The sequence below is a fragment of the Anopheles ziemanni genome, chromosome 2 (assembly GCF_943734765.1).
Source record: "Anopheles ziemanni chromosome 2, idAnoZiCoDA_A2_x.2, whole genome shotgun sequence".
Taxonomy (NCBI): domain Eukaryota; kingdom Metazoa; phylum Arthropoda; class Insecta; order Diptera; family Culicidae; genus Anopheles; species Anopheles ziemanni.
In genome coordinates this window covers 77,487,142-77,512,546 of record NC_080705.1, presented here as the reverse complement: position 1 = coordinate 77,512,546, position 25,405 = coordinate 77,487,142, and the positions used below count along the sequence as shown (strand labels likewise).

Genomic DNA, 25,405 nt, shown 5'->3' with positions numbered 1-25,405 from the left:
TCTTCTGATGCTGTGGTGGTGATAAAAGTGATCGGCGAGCCTCCATTCGAGCGCGTCGCTTGAATCTGCTTTGCTTATTAAAAGCGTTTAACGATAATTGCGCGACAGCGTGCACCTTACCCTGCTCAAACTTGCCCATCACACGCCGCTTATCGGTCGATCGAAATAATCTAATCAACATCAGTTCACCAGTGAGGAGAGGGAGTCTTAAGAGAAAGGCCTTTTTTTCGTTGAGCTTATCGTCGATCGGGAAAGGGTTTTCCTGCGGTGATTTAGGAGGCGTCTCATTGAGCTGACCTCGTTTAACCGTTGACCAAACAGATTGATCATTTGAAGACAAGTAAATGTTGCGTTCGAGTAAGTGAAAAACATTGCTTTAATGGAATTTGTTCCATTGTATTGTGTGTAAAAATTGGTAATTTATTAACTAACATATCATGTCGTTAATGTTCGAAATAAAATGCTGACCTCAAGCGCCTCACTAATGATGACATCTCATTTAATCCACTAACGAATCGACTCACCGGAGGCAACCGAAAAGGTAACCCCTCGAACATGTGCGCAAAACCCAATAAAAACCCGATGTTGATCGTCATTTCGGGCCGAAATAATCATCCCCAAGAGGCACGAAGGAGAAAACCCCCACCAAAGAAAAGGAAGTGAAACGATAAAAAAAGGGAACCACCTTAATCCTATTACCTAACGCCAACCTCGTTCTTGACTTCTTGTTTAAATTCTTTCCTCATTTTTAATTTGTTTGCCAAAAAATGCTACCGTCGAGGGGGGGGGGGGGGGGTCGGGGGGGGGGGGCACATTCAAAAATGGCTAAATTAAGGGTTGCCTTCTTTAGCTGGATGCAGCGAAAAAAAAACAGATGCGAACACGATAGACCCCCGGTGGGGTTTGATTTTAGGGTGCACCGAAAAACACGGTCGAAGAATGTCGTTCCGAAAAGGACATCGGAGGGAGCGGGTTCCGATCCCTCGCGTGGTCCATAAGTTGCAGTTTTGTTGCGTCCCAAAAAGCGGAGGGTCAATCAAAACAGGTGCCCAAAAGCCCGCAAGCCTACAAAAAAGGCTAACAACGTGAAGCAAGCTGCCGAAGGAAAGGAAATCTTTCTTCCAAAGCAGGAGCATCAAAACGGGCAGTCCCAATCCGGGCGGACATTGGACAAGCAAATTAAATGATTATCGCTTTATTTTCGACACATTTTCTGCTCGAACCGAACGGGTGGAGGGTGACCGTTGGGTAGGAAAATAAGGGAGTTTAAATAACCCTCCAGTTCGCTCGAGGGAGGGATTCTTATACGCGATCGTGCGCGCGCACGCGGTAAGATCCCTAAAACGGACAGAAACCGTTTTTGCCCGAGTTTTATCATCCGTCGTGCGCCATCGTCGAAGTGCACACATTTAAATCGGCATCATCATCATCATCATCATCACCGACCGTTGGGCTTGCCAACGGTAGCGTCGGTTCGAGGTTAATGAGACTTGCAGCACCGGGGGAGACGCAGGGGTGTAGTATTTTATGTTTCCCTGCCTCCTTGTCGCAAGCATCGAGAATGGATATTTTCCGTTGTTTTCCCATTATTTGATCTTTTTTTTCTTCATTCCACAACCCTACTCCTTTCGCTCCGAAACCGAGGAAATGCATCGATTTTGCAAATATTGTTGCCACTTTATTACACTCGGACAGCTTTATTTGCTCGCCTCCGCCCGTCGATCCGAACGTTCCGATTGCGACTTCTGCCGACTTTTCCAACGCGTCCCAACTTGCGTGCGGCGGGAACCACGGACGATGACAATCGCATAAGTCGCCATCGGCGCCACGCCGAGCTCGTCGAGTTGCGGCTACATTTACAGGTTGTTAAATTAAATCCGATGGCAGTGCGTTCTCGGGGTCATTAATTTATTGAAATTTATGCATCACCCAGCGTGAAGACCGGGGGTAAAGGGTGATAAGCACCAAGGGGGTCGAATAAGGTGGAGCCAAAGCAAGGTGTACACGAACCTTGAACACGCGTTCGATCTCGTTTCAATCTTCGCGATCGAAGTGGGCACTTCGAAAGTGAGCGGAAGTCGGACCGAAAACAAACAACTTTGTAAAACCCTACGCGGTAAGAGTGAAGGACGACAAATGTGCATTCGAAATGACCGTTTCCTCGCCTCGGCTCACGGAACGCGGAAGAAGCTGACGGTGGCGCTAATCGAAATATTAATGTGTCCACCTCCCGGAACCGTTGCCGATTCGGAGCGCACAACTTAGCGCTCGAACCGTTAGTTTGTTCGATGCCACGTCGGTCTATTCGATCGGAACGCAATGTAACTCCTAGGCCAAGCGGTGGAGAAAAGCACTCCACGGTGACATCATCCTTCGCAACGGGAACCAACACCGCCGCTTTCCCATGACGCATCGCGACCCGACGAAATTAGTGTGCCACGGCCTACGCGCAAACCTGCCTCGGGCCGCAGGGTAGTAGAGGTAGGGGAAAAAACCCACGCGAAAAATGGAACCTTCCCTCGCTTCCTACTTTACGGTAGCACCACCATTCCGTCGTTCGACCAACACGAGTGACACCTCGTTGGAACACCTTTTTCCTATTTATTTTCCGGCACTTCCCGGCACCTCGGTGGGATGGATCGCAAGCCACACGTGTGTGTGTGTGTGTCAGTTGCCCATTGGCTTGGGGTTGATTTATTTCACCGCGATCGTGGGGACAGTTTTTCCCCCAAGCGTATTGTTGCGTTGGCGCGACCGATCGCCCTTCGGGTCGGTCGAGGGAGTTCGTTGGACTTAGTTGGGTGACGGTTGTTGCCATTGCCATTGCCGAGGACGGACCCAAGAATAGGCGGAACCATTCTGGGTTCGATTAATCATTGGTAAAATTCATTCGCCCGAAGAATATTCACGGGGCGAATCTATTTTGTTGAGTGCTTCGATCGACAATCAATCGAATCTAGGTTCGCTTTTACAACGTTTACAACGAAACGAAACAAACGAACGAAGTAAACCTTTGCCTGAGTAAAAAAATCACTTACAGGCGTTTGCATCTATTTTTATCTCGAAAGCGAATGATTTTGTCTCTAACGCGCTTTATTTTGAAATACCTCATCAACTGTTGTCTCTTAAGCTTCCAAATTTGTCTCTAACGCATCTTGGTTTGTCTAAAGCCGAAAACTAGGGAATAAACAAAGTAAATGTGGTTATGGTGCATTGTAAAACTCCAAGACCAATAAACATTGCTAGTTTTGTATGCTTTAAAGCTATTTTTATGTATTTTAGAATGATTTTCCGTATAATTGAATGATGTGCATGCTTTGTTCGATCAATGTCACTTGACAGCCATTTGATTTTATCGGATGGTAGTAACCGATTTTATCTGTTAACAAAATTGTAAGTTCTAAACCGGGAATCAAATCTATCATCTAGCAAAAATAATAAAATTCTATTGACTTTCCTAAATTTTATAAAAATAACAGAAACACTTGAATCATAACAAATCTGACGTTCGATGAAATATCATGCGACAGAGCACTGACATTCCACTCATCGACGAAACAGTTGTTGAACTCGTATTTCGATGGATTGTAAGCATTGTATACTTTGTTGTCTAGCAGTAAAACAACATTGAACAAGCTACAATGCCACAATGGTTTAGAAGGACCACTTCCGTACCAAAACAGGGCCAGGGCACATATATATGTGTGTGGTGGTAGCGAAATGGTACCAGATCTACCCTTTACAACCACCCCTAGTTTTGATCCTTATTAGCCTCGTCACCGGTTGAGGCCACCGAAGTCCACTGGGCCGATTATGGCGAAGATTAGACACCGCGCCGCGTTCCAACATTGTTTGCAGATCTTGCAGAAGTGGAGCTAAAACATTGGCGGGGCGCAGAAAATAGAAGAAAAAACGACACAAATCATCGCCCATACGAAATGTCAGCGGGAGCTGGCCGGGGTTGCCCTGCGCTTACCGAGGGGGCCACTCGTTAAGTCAAGGTGATTAGCAGCAGCAGACACGGACCGCAGCAGAAGACTAATTGTCTTTTGGCACGATCTTGACGCACCGTCGATCGGACGCACCGCTCGGAGGGAGGAGACGTTCGGCAACAGGGCAACAGTGTAGTTTGCCGCTGGCTGTCGCCTGCCCGGTAATTAATCTTACTCTAGGCATAAACACAACTTCAAACGCACACACACACAACTCCGGGCGATAGCATCGAATGATCTAATTCCATCGCCATTTCCATTACCGACCGGCTAAGCTCTCGGGTCCTGCAAAATCCGGCGTCCAAAAGCAATCGGTTATTGCGCGTACGAACTTTTTAAATTTCAACGCTGTCGATCGTCGTCGGCGTGGGCGTGATCGATCGGCCGGGCTGCAGAAAACCAAGTTTCCGATTGACTCCATCCAGCAGACATGGGGCTTTGTCCTCCGGGACCGTTTCACTTACCGCAGGCGACAACAATGTCCGCCCTCCGCACGAAAGACGTATGCTGTTTGTTGGCGATGTCGCGTACGCATATGCTGGAAGATTTATTCCTCCGGGTGACGAAACGCGCGGCCGAAGGGTGGTGGTGGCGGAAGAATGCAACACGAAAAACTAATCAACGGATCAAACCATTTTTGGCCAATCGGATCGACATCGGGCAGCGAAAAATCAGAACATTCAACGATGGTGGGTGTTCCGCGCGCACGCGTTGACGATTTACGACGTGTATGTGTGTGTGTGTGTGTGTGTGTTTGGGGAGTTTGCTTGGCCTCTCCCTACTTCCACCGGCGATTGTTCGTCATCCGAGAACCGCCGGGTTCCAGGCCGTCTGGCGTGGAGCGATAAGTAAATGCGACGGTCACGACGTTTTTTTTTTGGCCTGGCTCGACGAAAAGCCGCTGATGCCGAAATGACAGAACTCAATTAGAACATTTCGTGGGGTTTGAGATTTGTCACACAACGAAAAAGAAAGAAAAAAGGTCCTACAGTCCTACGCCCGATTCCTTGGGCGCGCATTAACGTGACGAAATTTCGCCCAAAATGGAAAATGTCAATCCATGTCTCGCGGCTTCCGGTGCGAACTTAGGCAAAGCACTTTGACTAATCGAACAAATGACATATTGGATTAGTTTTCTTGGAGGAAGCAAACGCCAAATGACTCATCGTCGGAGAGCTTAATAACAAACTTCAATTCCATTACTCAGGCCCATAAACCGTGGATGGTTTGATTAAAGTTTCATTCTCGCTAATGTAATTCCTGCTCACCGGCGGTTTGCATTGTAAATCATGTACTTCTACACCAGCATCCGGTCAAATGTCATCCCTGATCTTTATGCAAAGTGTAAAATAAACCTGTTCCGTCCGGTAAATTGACCATCGTTTATGAGAAAGCGTAATTTGCGTTTCTCAATTGCGGCGGGGACCATCGTCCAATAATTCACCTTCCATTTAACGCCAGATGAAAGGCTTCGAATCCGGTCGTATCGTAAAGGGTCGCCGAGCATTGGAGAACTTTATGCTCCGCCCGGATCGGGTCATAATGGGGTGGTTTAGGATTTAATAACCTCCGCGAATGATTACTCCTTGTTCGGGTTTGGGTTGTGCGAACCGGGCACGTTTTATTTACAACCGGAGCTCGTGAGCTCGTGCGTCGCGGTGGAAGCGGTAGCGGTATTTTAATTAGCTGCACCGGCCGACCCGGTGAAAAGCCTCGCACCGGTCAGCTGTGGAAAGCTGCGGTGGATAAAAATCGTAAAAAAACGCATCTCTCCACCAAATCGTCGTCATAAATATTGCAATGAAATAATGTTATTATTTTTACTTCTATGATTTATCATTTCCATTACGCCAATCGCATGGTTTCCGCTGGAGCTCCTTCAAATCGTGCCACCAGAGGATAAGAAAAGGTAGATGAGAGACGGAGGCGAAAAGCATTGCCGGGCACGAAATGTACGAACCTTCGGCGTCGCCATTTTTCGAAGGGCCACCAAGGAACCCTTCTATCGAGTCGCAGGAAATGAGATTATTTTAATTTATGTACACTTAATGGTGTGTGTTTGTGCCTTCCTGCCCTCTTCTGCGTCGTCTTCGGCGAGGATCGTCTGCTGTCTGCTGTATTTTCGTATCGCCTTTTTCCACGCACGTTTCCTTCGATGTCTCAACTGCTCGTGTTTTTCTTTTTCGATGAAAAATGCATTTTCGGTTCGTCGTTCATATCGCATCCACCAGGGGGGGACAATGCAAGTGACGTGGCGTTCGTCTCGTGGGAATTACAGAAGCAAGTTGGAAGCCACCACGATGGTGCAAGAGGTTGACAAACTGTCGCGGACTTACCTTGGCGGAACTCTCCAGCGGATTCCAGTAGACAGCGATCGCGTTGTGCGATACCTCCTCGATGCAGCCGGCCAAACCGACAGAGTTTTTCGTATCTGCAACGATGGGTGCAAAAGAGATGGGGAAGGAAGGTGGTTAAAAAAAAATGATCCGATAATGACAGGCAGCCCCTTAAGGGCCAGCAGCTACTAAAGATGTTGGACGGTTGGTTAGAAACCACACTCGCAGCCTCCTAATTATCTGATCGATCAAACGTTGGAAAGTCCAAAGGCTACTAAGATCCTTGCCGGAGATGGGACGTCAGGTTCATCAAAACACGGAATCGAATGTTTCTGTGGGGGTCAGTGGCCGAGCGTTGGTTGCGAGAATCCTGCCACCCCGATCGATAGCAATTATATCCCGAAGTTACAACCCGATCCCTAGATAGCTATCTTCCCACCAGAAACGCCTGAGTGATTGCAATTGGCGAACGATGCGATTTGTCGCATTCGGAACAAGGTACAAATTGAGTTTCACCTCCGCAAGCGATGACAGTTGAACACTAACCATCCATCGACGGTAGGTGACGACGTGGTTGGCAACATTGTTGAGCAAGCAGGAACACCCCGGGAAGGTTGTTCGATCTGCTGGAAGACAGGTGCTTAGTCGCGATTAAGCGAATTAACCATAATTGCGCTCGGGACATCCAGAAAAGACATCAGCATATTCGTGGATCGAAGACTAAGCCGTTGGGAGCCTGGGAGGCGGATAATCCTCGCACGCGGTAACGGGTAACGGTTCTGAACGGAGGTGTAACGCCGGCGTAAGACGAGCAGGACTGGTTAATGTTGATTGCCCAACGAGGAACAGAATCGTTTGCAGCAAATTACAATCGATAAAATTAAGTTTAATTGTTACGATGCAAACAAACCAGCGATAGGCTGGTGGCGGGCAGGTGGAAGTTTGATGGTGTTACGCGCCTAACGCGCCACCAGAGTCATGTCCTCATCATCATTAGTGTCATCGGGCGCATCGTCGTCCTTCCGCCGAGTTTTTTTAATTCTAATGGCCCATCAGCCAGTCCAGAGGCGTTACTGGTTTCGAGAACCGGCACGCACAACCCCGCCGGGAGTGTCCCAGCGGGAACGCTGTCCGGTGCAATTAGCAACTGGAGTTGTTCTGACGATCGGTAATGTCTTCTGGCGGGGGATTCAAATTTACCGTGCGGAAGGATCAAGATTAAGAGATGTGCCTTTTTGATTTCCTCCAGCCCATTGCCCAAGCGCACGAGGGAGTACACGGGGAGGGAGCCGATCCATCAGATAGGCCGTCCGTCAGCTCGATCCGTACCGTTCCACGAGTAAACGCCGGGTAAACCAGTTCCTCTGGGGTTGCGATCAAAACTGGCCATACATCAGCGGCCAATAATCGCCAGCAATAAGCAATAAATATAATTAAATAATTGTCCGTTTAGTTGTCGCTGCGCGCCCAACGCTCGTTGGAAGGACTCTCTCCTGCCCACCACATCTCCTCACCACCTCCCTGCCTGCCCGGTCTTGTGCGTGGCCGAAGCCCCCGGGAGCTTGTTTTGCATAAAATTATGATTTACTGGAAATTGGTCTCCGGCGAGTTCGAGAGTTCAATGATAATCGATAAATAAAGCACGGTAATTGGATTCCACGGTCCCGGCAGTCCCGGGGTCCATCCTTTCCATCCTCGCGCTCGAAGCGGGATGCTTTATGCCATTGGATGCTTTCCCTCGTGCTGTGGTGATTCCAGCGAGTTGAAAATATGGCTTAAAATAACCGGCAAGCGGTTCGATATCATCGCCACACGCTTGCGATTACCACGTTTGTGATCATTATTATCGTCATTATCTTCACGCGAGATGGCGCGGGGGTAATAATTTCTCCACAGAACACACCACATATTAGTACTAGTCCCCGCTTCGGGAGTACGATCTCGGAAGGAAGGTCCTGCTACCGCTTCTTGATACTTACCGGCGTCTAGTATTCTCTGCTTCACCGAGTGCTGCCGACTGTGCCAGAACTGCCAGGCCTTAATTTCATCCTCCGGGCTTTTCTCCTCGCGGAACAGCAGCATAATGACGCTCTGGGAGGGGGATAGAACAAGGAGAGCAAACAAATAGGTTAATATAGATACGATTTTATTTTGTTTAAGCTTAACAGAAACGTAGATTATTTAATACCCAAAGAGTTGGACTGTTTTTCCTCGGGCAAAGAGCTTCGTCGAAGCGCAAGGAAATGGACACAAACTAATGAAAATGTCATCGATATTTTTATCGTGCGGGTTCAATTAGAAAGGCTTTTCCTACTCGTCGGAAAGTATCGAACGATGAATTTCTGCAATTTATTTGTCTAGAGAAATCTCTTGATGTTACCGCAAAGAAGTTACAATGTTGTCCATAAAGATTAATTTTCTACTATCTTGGAACAAACATTTTCCCAGCAGAAAACCATTTCCCATATTTTCAACTTGATCCAGTTTGAGGATGTGAATGTGTAGATTGAAGAAGAAATAACAAATCTCTTTTTTCAAGCCAAACATTTCGCTCCCAATTTGTTCCTCTTGTGTTGTGCCCGCGGGTAGCGAACATATGTCAGCGGAAGATTGATTGAGCATCTCCTGGAAGCCTCAGGAAGGCGCGGAAGTAGCGAACACATTCATCGGAAGAAACGTAAAAGGTTAAGCGAATCTCAACTTCCTGTGGCCCTTTCGATATGTTTTTCTTTCTTCGTGTTCAGGGATCCTTTAGCGATGGATGACAAATTAAGTTCCCGAGAGTCACATCAAAGATTGCGCGAGAAAGAGGCTGCATGTTTCGATACAAGGGTTTTTTCCCTTATGCCATCCCGTTCGGGACAAGCTTTAATTTAAATATTTGCTCAAAGATTAATCATGATACTAATTCCTCATCCCGTGCGCGTACCTTCGCGCTCTCTTCCGTCTTCCTAACCCGAGAAGAGAAAAGATAACGATCGCATCGTTACTGCTGTTCGAATCAAAAGGGGATAGGAAAATAAAATGTGGAGAAAAAAAACACTCCCCGTACATAATGCACCAACCAGGAACGGGTGGAATGCATTTGACCGGAAAAATCGTACGCCGAAAATTTCACACACCACTGGCTGCGTGTCAAGCGCGATCACGGTTCAGGACCGCGAGCAAGCAAGCGCAAGCAGTTGATTGCGATAACGATCGGATAAAAATCTTCTCATAGGCGCAGCTGACGCCGTGCATTCGGCCGTCGCTAGGAAATGCGCGAGAAATGCGTGTGTGTCCCAAACACCGAGCGACGCGTGACCGTCGGACAACAATAGTACACAGCGCAAGCAAGCGCAGAAATAGAAATAGAAATAGCAAAAGATAGGGAACCACACAAACAAACATGAAACGAAAAAAAAGAAAGAGAAACAAACAACACATTCCGAAGGAACCACGTGAACTGTCCGTCGCGCAAACACGCTGACACACGGGCTACGGAGCAACGGCGCAAAGGGTTTGGAAAATTGAAACATGTCCAGATTTTTGCACGGGAAGGAAAGATCCGCGCACAAGAAAGTCAAGCTTCCCAAGTCCGTGGGATGACCAACCGCGTCAAGGCTGGGATGCGAAACAAGCGAGAAAACGGTAACCCCAACCCGGAGTGGAGACCGAGGGGGGAGAGCGACTTCGACGATGACGCGGTGAAGCCGACGAGAAAATAATTATTATAAATAAGTAAACTGACTAATAGTTAAAAGATATAGATACATTACAAACAAGGCATTTTTCGATATAAATCTTAATTAAAATTGCACTATGTTTTCTATGCGTTTACAGTTACAGAGGTGGAGCTGCATGGGATGGGCGCGCAGTTTTTCCTCCCCCCTTTTTCCCGCCCCGCCCTGTCCAGCCCAGGGAAGCTGCCTTTTCTGTACGCAGTCTGCCCATGTGTCTGCTTTTCTCGCCCGTCGTCCCGTCGACGTGACGTTGTTTTATGCCCTGCCTGATGCTCTTGCGGTTGTCCGGTATCTTCTTCTTCTTCAGTTTTCCTCCCCGGGTCGTTGCTAGTGCGCAAAGTGTCCCGTGTGTGTGTGTGAGTGTTTGTGTCTCTTCATTGCGGATGTGCACCTTACTTTTATTTTTTTCTTCTCAAGACATCTCAAGTTTTCCTATCGCGCGCTTTCCAATACGTTTTTTCTTCTCTATTTTTTCGTTCACTATCTCTCTCTCTCTCGCTTCGTCTTTCCATTTTCTTTCGGTACATTACATCGGACGCCGTCCTCCGGTGAGTACGATATGTGTCCCGTGCCGGACACCTTCCTTTCCTTCCCAGCGTTGGGCGTCTGACGGAACGGGTGAGGGGGTTCGGGGGGTTTGAAAAATGTTTCTCTGGTAATATTTTTATGTTTTATTAGCGTCCTGACAAAAAGGTGAAAAAAACTTGTCCCATCGCACAGTTGACCATAGTCATGGATGGGGTAGGTAAAGGGGATGAAAACGAAGGGGGGGGGGGGGGGGAGTGAAGGGAGGGGTCTCCGGGTGGACCGAGAAGGATTGTAGCCAATTAATAACGAACCGAATGGAACGAAACAAATCAAATCAAAATCCGCCCGGGAAAGTGTGTCTTCGACCGTCCGTCCACGTGTGCGTGTGTGTGTGTGTGTGTGGATTGCCGTTGTGTAGGGTATCATGGGTCCATGGGGTATCATTGCGGAGGAATTTGCGTTTCTCTTCGATTGGTTGTGGCTTCTTTTTTTTTTTTTGTTCATGTGAATTTCCCACTTCACACAGCGACATTTGTCGTTTTCTGCTGGAAACGCTGTCTTCTGCCAGAAATATATGGTGGTCATTTGAATTCTTGCCTCCCTTACCCTACTCCCCGATGCGGTGCACCAATCGTACCAAGATTTGCACCTCATTAGCCGAGAGAAGGACGACCGTGGGCCGAAGCGATTCTGTGGCGCGTTCCGTTTGACTAATGGAAGGTGAAATTTGTTCTTCTCATCCCAATGCTCGGCAAAAAGTGACCCATCGAGCCGGTGGGCAAAGTATTTAGCGCAGTTATTTTAGCCCGCACCGTTCGTCTGTTAACACACAAGACGTTTCCTACTAGACATTTGTTTTTAAAATAAAAAGATCATTATGAGGGAAGGAAACGCATTTCCACGAAGTTGAACCGCGCTTGACATTAATAGGTGTATCTTTGACGCGCGTCTCGTGTTTCGTGCGTTGGATTGTACGGTTGCAAAAAGAATCGGCGAGAAAGGCCCATCTTATGTCACGCCCAACTCCGCCCTATTGCAATTCCGATCGGAAGATGCTCCGTCGAAGCTGCAGACGAAGAAATTGTTATTTGCGAAGCCCGTTTGAGTGTGTGAGCGGAAAGGGATCGAAACAAATCGAGCCGCCCTCGGAACGTCGTCCGATCGGTTGGTCATCACACGCGGGAGGGCGGGAAAAACCGGAAAAACCTGGACCACGCCGGCACAACCTTTCCGGTGCACGCCCGGTTTCGGTTCGGCTGCAGCGAGTTCCATTTTTGCTCGGTAATTAAAAGCAACCCGATCACGGTGGACGGTGCGAGGGGGTGTGTGCTGGCTGCGGGAGGGGGAGCAGTTGGCGTGAATTAAGTGATACAACAACGGGCTCAACGGTTTCAGCAGCGCAACGGTAATGAGCGGTGATTGCGAGAAAACGCGCTACCGCTTCTGCAAGGATGGTGTGAGCTGATTTTTTGTTTGTCACTTCGGTTTCGCGTCTCCCGCGTTCCCGAGTTCCTTCGACCATTTCCACCAGTTAATGAGAGCATCCCGGATCGTTTGCTTTATCGGCGTGCGGAAAAAATCAAACATATGCTCCACCCCTATTTCGCTGACTTATTTTTCCCTTTTACTCGACGACGGCGTATGAATGGCTAAGCATAAGCAAACATAGACCCGACGTTGGAAAGGGGCTCAGCGAGGCTTTCCATGCCTCGTGTGTGGAAAAACGGCGACGGCGCAGATGGGAACGGAAGCCACGGAACAATCAAACAAATCAACCCATCATCAGCTTCACCCCGTACGCCTCCCCGGGGGTTGATCATTCATTCCGCGTCCCGCCGAAGGCGAGCGAGGTGGAAATTTAAATATTTTTATTGTAAAAATGAATAATTACCAAACCCCTTTTCCGGCGGCGAAAAAGGGCATCGCAAATCAGGGGCCGGAAAGTAGAAAACCAACGCACAGTGGATCGAATTGATGGTATCTGCGTGATCGTGCTGCTTGGTTGGGTATTTTTCGCATCACATTTTTCCTTCCCGTTCTCGTCTCCGATCGAAAGGATATTCCCATCAATAGAGGGAAATAAAAAAACAAGTCCGAATTCGTCGGGAAAACGTGACGTAAAGAGATAAGGTGGGGAAGAAGATACAAATGAAGACAAAAAAAACCTACGAAAACGCAAGAGTAAGCAAATGGCGCTACGACGCGACACATAACGGTAAAGGATAATGATCAGTAACGCTCGTCATCGGATATGCTACGGTATTACGGGGTCGGTTTTTTCTTCCCATCATCATCCTTCCTTCCTTTCTTACGCTTTTGCATCTCATCATCGCCGTCATTATCTTCGACTTTGGTAGCGGCAGCATCCTCGGGCGTTATCTGCGCTCGAGGATCGCTCCCGAAGAAGTGTTTGCTCATCATGCCTCGTTGCCCGCGTTTTTCTCTCCTCGTTCTTCCGGGTTGCGATGGATGCGTCCTCTTGAAAAAGTGTTCCATTCAAAGGACGCGAGGACGCTTCTTCCGTATGCAAATTTCTGGCTGCAACAGAATGCAGTAAAATGACACCGAAACTCGTTGCTCGTTCCGAGCAATTGAAGCGAAAGGAGGGGTTTGGGAATTTTCGGGAACGAACTGCAACCTAACCGTGGGTTCGTGTTACGCCGCACCGTGAGGTGCCATAAATTATACTATAACGCCATCAACATCAGAAGCGACTCTTGGGAGCATTTTTTAGCAGCATCGTTTGCCCTGCCCTTTCTCCCGGTGGCGCCCGGGATCATTTGTCTTGTGAGTATGTTTCGTTTTTTTCCTTTCCTTTGGGTTGCATTTTTCAAGAAGACTTCATAATTCGTTTGACGTATGGAGTCGTGGAACGGTTGCGACAAAAAAGTTTCGAGGCCGTATCGTTGGAAACGATATTAATAAATCAATTCGGCTCCGGGAGCAAATGTGCATTCGCCACGATTTTGTTTCAGGTAAAACAATTCAGAGGCAAAAACAGAAAAGAATACTCCTTTTTAATACAAGCCTTCGAGACCTTCTGGAAAAGTTAAAGTCTCAAATCGTATTACAAACAGAAGCATAAGCCTTCCCTGGACCGTGGCGCCTCTCGCAGCGAATCTTATAATTTTCACATCAAATTTGCCGCACGTGACGCGGATCGGTGATATCGGAACTGGTTCGCTTCCGACAGGTTCGCCGCGGGAAGGTCAAGGTAAACCGGACACCTGTTTGCAATGATCAGTGGGTTTCGTTTGAGCTCTCGTTCTTTTCATTTATTCCCGGTTGGCGGCTAAGCCGGGAAGCGGCAGGGTGAAGAGTTGCCGGGACAACAGCACCATCCAGTGTGGCTTCGTCAAAAATGCATCCTGCAAGTGATCGCGCGATCGCGGGTTTACTGTTCAATGCGAACCGGTTTTGGCGGCGAGATAAAATGTGAAGAATTGTGGTATGTTTGCGAGAATGTTGTTGCGAACCACGCGTTAACAAATTTTCGACCCGAGAACATCGTTTGTAGGGGAGATTTTTCCTCAACAAGTGAGTCGTGTTGTCTCGTGACGATAAAATTCGAAAGAACAGCAAACAACATGAAGGGCAATCTTCCGATGGGAAAGCAAACATCTACCGAAAAGCGAGGCGTCGTTGTGCAGATTCGTTTCCGTACTTGACGAAGGGTCATCGGGACCCTCGATCGAACACCCTTCGATCGGAAAATAATCCATTTGCTGTGATGGTAGTATTTATTTCTTAAACCTTCTTGTCTATTTCACGAACCATCTATCATCGCCGTTTGATGGTATTTGCTTTTAGGCAGGAGGGGTACAGGCGACCCTTCAAGAAAGCATTCATCTGGAAGAAATATTCGAGCAAATCGAATTGATTTCGCAAAACAGGCACAAAGCGGAGGATTAGCTACAGGATGAAAAACCGATCGTTTCAGGAATTGATTGTTTTGAATTCGAATAGTTTAAATACCCTTTACCCTTTTGTTGATGGTTTTCTTTTTTCCCCACCCCAATTCACCTACCTTGACGGTTTGATTCTTGAGCGGCTTGTCCGGATCGTGCACGTACTCCAGGGTGATGCCGTAGAACTGGCCCTTGTTGATGTACGTTATCCGATCGTCCTCCCGGCGCTGGGACGAGCTGATCGGGCTTTCCAGATAGTACTTGAAGCCGACGTCGGAATATCTGTGGAAAAAAAGGAAAAACAAAACGGTCATAAGCAAAGTGAACGTAAATCAAATGATTCCAATCAACTCCGATTAGTGCACACGATTTTGAAGCTACTCTAACGGCATGTGGCAAGAGTTCGGTGCGCTGGTGAAGGTAATTAGTTTTCCCAACGAGGTGCGCCTTCTTTCAATTAGCGTGCAGCAAAAGGAATCCCACCGCAATCGAAATCCTTTTTCCCTTTAGCGACGTTGCTGCATTCACCTCCATTCGCATTTGGTGGGACAAATTTTCCAAAACAACATAATTGAAAGTTTTTCCCCCCTGCCATTTTTCCTCACCCTTTACGCAAAAGTTTTAGCCAGCCCTGGTTGGGCTCATCATCGGTCGGGTGGTTGTCCGATGTCCATTCATTGCATACTTTCGCCAAATATGACCAGCACCAGCACCATCTTGGCGCTGATTCGAAGCGTAAGCGAAACACGAGTGAGATGAAAAAGTCTGCCTCGCAGTGCAGCGTCGTCAGGTGCTCATCGGTCATCGGGGCCATTTTTTCCCCCCGATTCCACCAGGTGTGGCCACCCCTTTCACTCCCTGCACTGTGGCACATTGCCTGCGTGCAACTAAATTGCACACATCCTCCCCAGCTCCGTCGCCGGCTGGAGATTTTTATCGGATCGGATTTTCTCGCTCGTTTATGGCCGGCAACCAGTTTTCCCTCAATCCCGGGCAGGTGTGCGCTCGGGCAGGGATGGTAGGGAGCAGGCATGAGAGACAATTAGAAATTTCTAAACACAATCAAACCCCCCTCTCCCCTCCGTTCCTTTGCAGGTGGAGCATCTCCGGCGGTCGGTCTGATTGTTTTTCATGCGAAAAAGGGCTGATCCTCGTGGAGGCGAGTTTGATAGAAATTATATCGAAAATTCCTTAATCGGTCGACCCTCCGTCTGCACGATTACGGCAACTTTCTGCGGTCGGCAAAAGAAAACTGAACTCCATAGAAAAGCACGCCACAAGGGGGGACGGATGAGTCGGGGACGAATCGCGTGGAATCGCGTGGAATGTCGAGTGCATGAATGTCACCATAAATTATCCGGTGCAGCGGCATCGGAAAATGCACCAGCTGCCCACCGAGTGCGACCATTTCCGAGTGGGCTTTCAGCGTGTCGATCACAACCGATGTCTTCTTTCCCGGACCCGGCGGGGGGAGGGGAAGGGACTTTTTGCTGCTTTGTTTGTTTTTCCGCAGACGCGCAGTACGGTAAGGTGGAAAAGTGGTTCACGCTGGTGGAAATGCGAGAGGGCTATGGCTGTCTGATTCTCCTCTCCCTCCTTTCTTAAACCCTTTTCCCCCCTTTTCCTTAGTACTGCAATGTGCACCAGAAAAGTCACCGAAGGCGTTGTGTGTGTCTGTGTTTTATCAACAATTCCTTTCAACAGTCGTCGGGCGTTGTTATCCATTGCGCTATTGATATCGTGAATGGGTTTCCATTTCTTTCCTTCTTCTTCGCCCATCCTTACGGCCGGCCGTGCTGTGTTTTTTCTTCCTTTCCCTCCACTCTATGCTTGTTTCGCCATCCTGTCCTGCTTAAGGAGATAATTGTAGCATTGCCGGCGGTTAACGGTTGCGACTAATTGATCGATAATCGAAGTCGCGAATTGGAATCAAGCCACCAACATTGGTGGCGATGCATCAGGTGGAGCCATTTTCTATCGCCTCTTGCTCTCTTTTTCTTTCTCTCTCTTGCTTCCTCTTGTTTCTGTTTTATCAGCGAATAGGTTTTCCCTCTGCCAACGCGTCGTTCGTTTATTTGCAATGATTCGACGCGCCTGGAGATTGCTTTACCTTTTTTTTACCCTTCTTCCTTCCATTAATGACGAGCCCCGTTTTGTCTCCTAACCCTCCTCCTCCTCCTCCTCCTCCTCCTCCAGCGCAACAGCTGTCAATTTTAATCGATTTCATGGGATGGGCTTAAGGGTTGGCTTAATTGTGTCGCCTGTCGCATGGAAAGTGCGGGCGAAAGGAAAGGCACACGCATTCGCGGACGCATTACAATGTCAACAAAGTTTTGGTATTTCCACATTTTCCCAGTTTCGAAAGTAGCGAAACCGAAATGGATTTCATTGCGTACAACTTTCTTGTGCGGTTTCAAACTTTTCAAAAAAGTAAGGCCCTTAAAATGTAATTCCATTTAATTACAACACAGTTGTATAGACTTCCATGTTTATGTTTCATATTGTAAGGGCTTTCTTTTAAGAAACCGTTCGTTTCTGAAGGCTCAATTGCATTCATTTAAGTCAGTTCATTTTGCGTTACAAACAGAAAAAGAGGTAACAAAAAACAAACAATCGAACACGTCATTTTATCCGCTTTCCTTATGTCCGGAAAAAGTTTGACAGTTTCGTAGTGAAATTTGTTCGCTTTACGCTTACGTACTTCCGCGCGTTGTTGTGGGCAGGATGGATGGAAAATCACGCCACCCTTCCCTTCCACTCGTCAAGCCGTTGTTCGACCTACGGTTCGCGGTTCGGAACGAAAGCATAAAATAATTGATCTATGATGCCCAATTATCGTCCTTTCGCGCATGGCCGACCGAGGGGCCAAGGGATTGACATCCACGGGTCGTTGCGCGCGCGCACTGCACCATTTCATACATTTATGATACGGGACGCACACCTAATGAAGCCCGGCCGGGCCCGACTCTTGGCCGGTGGCCTCTCGGACCTGCGCTCCCGCCGAATGCCGGACATAAAAATGTATGTATGCACATACATAAATTCGTCGTTATAATAAAGATTATGATTATCGTTATGTTTATTTTATGCCCACGGAAGGGATTCTTTTTCTCCATCGTTTCCAGCTTTTGCCTTTCGGTTGCCTTCCCTTCCACCGGCTCGGTGAGGTTGGTCGGCTTGGGCTCCGATCGATGAAGTGCATTGCAAATTGGATGTTTTGCGTTATGCGCATGCACAATCGTGCATGCCCGACTCGTCCGAGAATGATGCAGATGCACCGGGTAGGAATAAAAATACAAATTCAGAAAATGTTGCCACTCAAATGGTAAACATCATCAAATGAAGGCCGTGGGAATCGAACAGTTCTTGGCATTCCGGCCGCTTTCTGTTTCAATGTTTTAAATTTGGGATTTGGTTTTTACCTACTAGCCAACAATATACAGCCGGATATCGTTATCCTTGTGTGATCGTTAAAGTTAAGTTTTTCCTAAAACCATTCGTTCGATCGGTGATTGACACATGGAAATGTAGCCATCATAAGTCCAATCGCTTGTACATGTTTTTGTCTTAAAATCGTTAGTTTTCTCAACACAAGAAAGCAAACGGGTTTTCGATCTATTTTCTTAACCAATGCATAAAATGTAAAGGATCCGTGATTCAATTTGGTTTAAATTTCTGCCCTCCAAAGCCGGAGGAGAAAATACCCGAAGGCGTCGGATTGCTGATATGTTATTAAAATGAAATCAACCACCGAAGTGAAGTGGGAGGAGATGTACGAAACGTACCTTGAAGTTGGCTTCAACGCCACACGGACTCTCACCGGTTAGGCGAATACAAATCGCCTCGGCGCAAGAAAGAACGCGGAAGGGGGAAGGATCAAGTGTCCAGCGTGCACCGACGGCACCGTCAAACGTTCGATTGTAATGCAATTAAAATGCAATTAAATTAACCTTACCGCGCGAAGAGTTTTCTGGTTTTCCTCCGGCCGGACCCGGGACTCACCGGTAAGCCCACAAAGTAAAGTGATTTTAAAAAGCGAAAAGGGTGGAGGAAACCTCACGAGGGAAGGAATTGATTCATCGGAATCGGTTCGGACGGAGATTAGAAGCGGATGACCCGGATGGCCAGAAAGGATGGCGGGTGGAAAAGGGTGAGGTCACAGCGCAACAGGGCTCGAACGGCCTGTCCTTCTGTCGTGACAGTTATCTTTGAGCGGCTTTGACACGGGACGCCTGGGAGATTAAATTTCAATTAGTACCGAACGGCGTATCGCTCGATTCGCCTTTTTTTTTGTTGGTCTGTTTCTGTGTGATTCGCTTTTGGCAGCCGCTCTTGATCTTAGGACATCAAGAGAGCAGGTAGTGGTGATGATTGGAAGGATTCGAAACCTACCAAGTCCAAGTGATAATCACTCCTTCTGACATGAGGAGGAAGAAACCTAATAACAGCAAAGCCCAACTTATCTTCGATCGAGTTGCGAGTGAATTAAATGGTGGAAAAACATTCCCACATGCAGTTGGTGTCATTTACACTAACTGTGGGGTGGGGGAAATTGCAAGAAAGAATCATCACTCCACAAATTCGCATAAACTGTTTCTATTTAGGTTAATCCATCAAACTGGAGTTTGAACTGGCATAGCCCATCTTTGTGCAGTCCATAATCATAGGATGCGTTGACTTTTTTCCAGCGCCACCTAAGGACGATGGGAAGACTATGGCTTTAAAGAAGTTTGCCAACGCAGAGAGAGAATAAATCTGCACGATCGCTCCTGATGGCAACTTGATTGAATGCGGAACGGGGTTCCGCAAACGCCACCGGGAAAGGAAATGATCGAATGAAAACAAGAAAAAGGATGTTGCACCAACCGCGGTGCGCTCTAATTATGATGAGCATATAACACGGACCAGAAGATGCTGATGATAGTTTCGTGGAGCAAACAAATAACGAGGATTCATCTCCATCCCTGTGCAAAAGGTAAGGGGAGTTATAACTCGTTCATTTCTCCCATTGAAAGCACCGGAAAGCAGGGCGCATGATCTGTGGAAACATTACGCAACCACGAAAGGGCCTGCCTATGCGCAGCGACCAGCGCGTTCCGATCATAATTGAAATATGCCCCGGCTAATGGGTGAAGCCATCGGTTAGAATCACACCTCATTAGGAGCCTTTCAACGGACTGCTTGATGCAGCGGGTTGAATTAACGATATCCGATTAATCTTGAGGCTCGTGGAGACCCGCGGAGTCTTGGTGGGAGTCTTGATCATTAGCACGATCATCTTGTTTTTCAGTTTTTGCTTTTGCGGAGGGACCCCGTTTATGGGTCGAAGGAATGATCGAGTTGCTCGTAATGGGAGACAATTGTACGCTGGAGCGGTTTGTCTTCAGCGCTCCAGGACCATTCATTGATATCTACGAGAAAATGATCGTTACGGTGCAATGAATGAATTTATGGCATGAGAAAATGCGATTCCAACTGAGACAGGATCTGGGCCATCTGGAATCAACTTAAGGTCGAGTTTTTGAACTGTGACGAGTGACCGAAGGGATTTTGGATATAGCTCTTAATGCAGCTAAATTTGGACTCTAGAGATGGATCTCCTGGTATCTGAATTCAAATTCTGGATCTACTCTGCAATTCTGAATAAGAATAGAGTTCCAGTATCCTGTCTATCACTATCTGAAATCAGGTACCTGTAACCTAATGATATCTAAGTCCAAACTCTGGATATGGTCCCTAATCCTGGATCGGAATCCTGGAGATCGACGCCCAGTACCCTATCCTGATTCTATTTCCCAAAACTCCGAAGACCAATCGCAGATGTCTTGTCACAGATCTCTCCAATGTTTCTCCTGAGTTATGCATCTAAAATCTTATGCAAAAGCTGACTTACATTTTTGGTATCTGAACTTTGTCAGCATCGTTCTGTCGGCCGAAATCGTGCCAGGGGCGGGACCGGGGAGCGGCGGCCGCACCGGCAACCGCCACCGCCGTCGTGCCCCCGAGCGAGGTGGTCGGGCTCTGCTGGCTCCCGTTCACAACCAGGTTGCGCTGCAGGCTGGCCACCGAGGCCGGTATGTGGCCGGAAGCGTTCGGATCGAGCATACCGATCGGGGCCTGGCACGGCTCGGCGTAGTCGAACTGCTGCTGGACGTTGTTCTGATCGCGGGGCGTGATGGCGTCGGCACCGATGCCCGAGTCCGGGCTGGGCAGATCCACCGTGAGGCCAGCCGAGGTGATCGTCTTGTAGTTGGTCTTGTTGAAGCGACCCTCGTAGGTGGTGGCCGGCGGTGGACCCTCGGAGTCGGCCGCCGTGACGTACATATTCCGGGGCGGGGCGTAGGTCTGATTCTCGAAGTACTCGCGGTACGGGTACGGCTCGGTGATGAACGTCGAGCCACCCTGGCTGGAGGTTCAAATAGGTAAAAGAACGCGAAAACAAAAAATACATTCAGTAAAAGATGCCTTTGGAAATAACTTTCTTGCGAAAGAAGCTCTTACCCAAGTCTGTTCGGGGGATACATGTCATACTGCGGGTAGGACCCTGGGCTGGGCGAGTTTGCGTTCACATTGGAGCTGCCGGTCGCTGCTGCACTGTTCTGGTGGGAAGGACCCTGCAAAAAACGAAAACGATATCAGATATGAAAGAAAACAAGCTCCGAGCACAAAAAGGCGTGAACCAAACCAATCTCTACGCATTACATAAAAATCAAATTTTAACCGGTTATTTCCTACTGCGCTTTCCGGGGGGAATCTAGCGAAATAAAATAAGCAGAAGTATGCACATGCTTTCGGTCTGGCGGCGTGCGCATATCATTCATCACCTTTCTAATTACACCCCGTTTTGGCCGCAAGGAACAGGATACTTTTGTTTTCCAAAATTTCCCCAAAAAACGCTGGACTTTGCAACAAAAAAACAAAAACAGAGCTTCCAAAAATGGACCGAACCGCGGGGCGTTGTTAGTTGATAAACTTGTCATCCAGCCTGTCACAAAAGTGCTCCAAAGTTTGAAGCGCGAAACAGATCCGACCCCGTTCGTTGCGTGACGCTCCGTGGTCGAACGAATCTCGGAAACCCCCAAATACACCTGCGAACTGATATTCGTGATTCGCCACGCTGTTGGCTGTGGGATTTCTGTTTGCTTTTATTCAATATATTCGACCAGTCGCGCGACTTCCCTTCGAATCCTTCCTGTCTTCCCATCAAAGCCGGTTCCTAAGGCTGCAAACTAATAACAACACAAAAAACCAACCTTCCGCGAGCAAGAAGGAGGAAAGCAAAACCTGTCAACTTATCAAACCGGTGGAAAGGGGTAAAAAATAAAACATATCTAAAACGGACGAAATATAAACGTCAAATGTCTAGCCGATTCGGTTCGAACGATTGACGGATTTCTATTTTTCGTTTCAAGCCACTTTTTTTCCTCTGTTGCTTCAAATTAAAATCGTTGATCCTCACATGATCGGAGCTAGGGTTAAGTGGGGGGCACTGGAACGGCGGTGGTTTGTTTTTATGTAAATATGCTAATTTTCAGCTGATTCGTAGGCTGAGGGAAACGATCCTTGAGCAGACTAAGCGCGATTCCATGCTTTTGGTGGTTTTTTTGGTGTGTGATTGTTTTGCTTCATTCCTCTCTGCTTATCGTCTGCTCAAGAGCTTAAGTAGCAGCGTTGTTTGATCTCACATCGGAAAAGGGAAGGCCACTAATAAACGCGATATGGGAGACAGTTTTCGCGGGGGGAGATAAAAAAAAGGTAACACAACATGAAACGACAATCAGGTGATCGAGGATTGATCGTTTGGCGCTCGCAGGCAAGGATTATGGCTAGCGATGGTCTAGTCGTGGTGCGGTGTTTTGTCGCGCGAGCCAACAAAGAGCCTCGGAATGGGAAAGTGTAGAGCCGCACACCCATAACCGTTGGCCGACGGTATGTTGAGCATGTATTTTTCTCTCTGCTTCTCACCCGAAACCTCAACCTCCTCGTATTAGAGCTAATTCCAGTTCACTTGACAATTCGGAAATCCTTCATCACGTTCAGGTGTTCGGCCGAAAGCCGTAACGTAAGCGGGTCGCACAATGGAACCGCATTATTAACACAACTGTCCACTCAGCGGTAGACATTCGACAGCTCGAGGCTACACACGACAGCATGTCACGACGATGACGACCACGACGACGACGACGACGACGGCTACTTTGGCTTAGTGGATCCTCGCGAACTCCTAATATCATACCGTCGCCCCTTTCAGCCCCGGCTTCGTTGTCGAACAAACATAGCATAACACCTCACACTTGACCGATCGCTTACCTGCAGGTAGATCTGCGTGCTGCCGGGGGCAGCATACATGGTTTCCGTTGGCGGACTTCCAGGGCTGGGTGGAGGTTCTTTAATGTGAAGCGACGGCGACGTGGACGGTGCGACGGAAACCTACGCGACCCCGGTGGAAGGGAACATTTTTGTGTTGTGCGAGGAAGAGAGAGAGATAGAGAGAGAGAAAGGAAAGAGCATAGAGAGCATGAGAGAGGTGGAGGAAGGAACGGAGTGTTGCCAAAATGGTGAAAGATCGAAGGAATTATGTTTGTTTGGGAGTAAGTTGCAACAGTATTTAAACCAAGTCGAAATCCAAATCCGGGTCTCCTCCGCAAACCTTCGAGTTCCAAAACGTGATCCTTCACCCCGTTTCTGATTAGTTTGGCGCCCCGACAGAAAACACTGACCGATTCGGGTGAGAGGATCGTTAATTGAATTTTAATTGAACGACAAACGTCGCCCGAAGGAACGCCGAATGTGCAGCAAAGTCTGTACGCGACGCAGAGCAAGAGTCAGACGGCCGATAAGCGACGAACTCACTCCATTCGCTGCTGTTAGCAAGTGCTTCATTCATCGGAAAACATAAATCTTTCAAGTAGCCCGATGTCGGAGTGGGTTAACGAGGTTAAACATGGCGCCAGCAAGGATACGGATCTGGGTGAGACGGAGCGCGCCGATCATCCTGCTGCAATTTGTTACCGTCACGCCTAGACACTAGCGCACATACACACATAAGCAGACATGACTAGATGACGCCTTCGATGATATGGTGAAGGTGGACAATTGAAAGAAGCACTTGCACATAGCGAGTGAGGATGATCGCACGATGGTCGTTGGGTTTGATGATTTCTGTGTATGAGATCACGAAACGATGAAAACTATTGCGAGCGAAACGGCCAGATTATGTTTCATTTTAATTTGATTTGATTTTCACATGATTTTTACACTTTATTGTACACGAGTTGGTGATTTAATAGATAAAGATGTTGTAAGTGCTTGCGTGCTTTCAAGTGATTTTGCGTTTAACCTTGCTAGTTTATATTTTATTAATATGCAATCTCTTTTCCCCACCTTATTTTTTCCTTTTATATTTTTTAACTACATTTCTATTCGTTCTAAATTAATTTATTAATTGACGCACGACATTTTTATCAAATGATTTCGTCACTACAGTAAATTTTCGGACCGTGAATAATAACGTCGTTACTAACATTCAATTTCTTGGGGCGAAATAAATCAAGAGCATAGGAAAAGGACGTAACACGCACTCAGTTAGTCCATGTCCCACGGTTATTGTGGCCTGGGCGGGCGATTATGAAACTCCAAACGGGAGGGTCTTTTGATCGGGAAGCAAAAAAATTGAAATATAAATAAAATGATTGATCAGCGTCCGTTTTGCTACCGAACGGGGTAGCGCCCGCCTGTCATGAGGCTTTCGTGTGTGTGTGTGTGTTTCGTAATGGCCTACAGTGTGATCTAACTAGAGCCCACGAACAGGAAGCTAAGACAGCACAAACAGGAGCAAGTCGAAAAAATAGAAACCCAAACCGAACCGAAATGAAAACAGAACACATCTTGCTAGGGTGATGATATTCACTTTTCAGAGAGAACTCATTCGGAATGGATTATGTTTTCAACTAGATCGGGCAGGGTTGTGCATTTTAATGGCCGTTGGCGTGTGCTTTCTGAAGGCCTCCGACGACCGGCGTGCGTGTTCTACGCCGTGCGGAAATGTGTCTTTGAATTCGGAAAAGGGAAGCGAGCCCGAAACGTAATCGTGAGAATGCTGTTCCGTTTTTTTCCTTTTGTTTCAACGTTGCTTAATTGAGTTCCTAGATAATTTTAAGCTAACCTTCGGACCCGACCAGGAGGATGGAAAGGATTTAGTTTGGAAAGGTGTTTTGCCTCTTCTCATTATCCATGTTTGGGATCCTGCGGCAAACATCCCCCGGGTTAGATTGTTTCGTTTTGATTTTGGACCGTTTTGGAAGATCATTGATTAAAACGCACGTTTTGTTTCCCGCCGCTGTCCTTCTGCGTCCGTTTTACGCATTTATGTTCGATCGAAGTGAGTGTTGGCTTTATGATTGATTTTTGTTTCAAGTTGGTATCTCATTTCATGGCCCGTCGTTATCACGAGACGTCTCGTCGTCCGTACCTAACGATGCGACGGAAGAAAACGAAAACGTTGTAAAGAGGGAAGAGTGATGACAAAGAAACCATTTTAATGGTACAACGCACGAGCAAAACAAATGGTAAAGGTTATCAACATGGAACGAACCGAGGAGACGAAACAACGAACAGATTTTAATCAAAATGACAACTGTCAAAATTCAATTTCCGTGTAACGTTTCTCCGTTCGTTTCGTGTGATTGATTTTCCTTCCCGCGATGGAGGTTTTTAGAAACATTCCTTTGCCTAAGATACATTTTTCTTTGACTTGTTTTATCTTTTCGTTTAACGTTTTCCTCCTGAAAGTGTTCAGCATGCTATGGTACACATGAACCGGCCAATGGCGATTGAGATCACATCACCGGGAAGTACCTGATTAAAAAGGCAAACTGCTACCGTTACGCGGCGGGGTTTTTTTTTCGGGCTACCGAGCT

The 25,405-nt window shown here is 47.5% G+C and overlaps 1 protein-coding gene across 1 annotated transcript in view; it reads right to left on the bottom strand.

The window, feature by feature from the left end:
* The window catches only part of LOC131293928 (protein grainyhead), a 133,491-nt gene that overhangs the window by 21,125 nt on the left and 86,961 nt on the right, over positions 1–25,405 (bottom strand). The window contains exons 3-8 of the mRNA XM_058322337.1: positions 22,797–22,916; positions 20,988–21,100; positions 20,380–20,892; positions 14,606–14,768; positions 8,308–8,419; positions 6,329–6,423 (exon numbers count right to left, since the gene is read on the bottom strand). Of these exons, the coding sequence (XP_058178320.1) occupies positions 6,329–6,423; positions 8,308–8,419; positions 14,606–14,768; positions 20,380–20,892; positions 20,988–21,100; positions 22,797–22,916 (1,116 nt within the window). The remainder of the gene's footprint in view (positions 1–6,328; positions 6,424–8,307; positions 8,420–14,605; positions 14,769–20,379; positions 20,893–20,987; positions 21,101–22,796; positions 22,917–25,405) is intronic.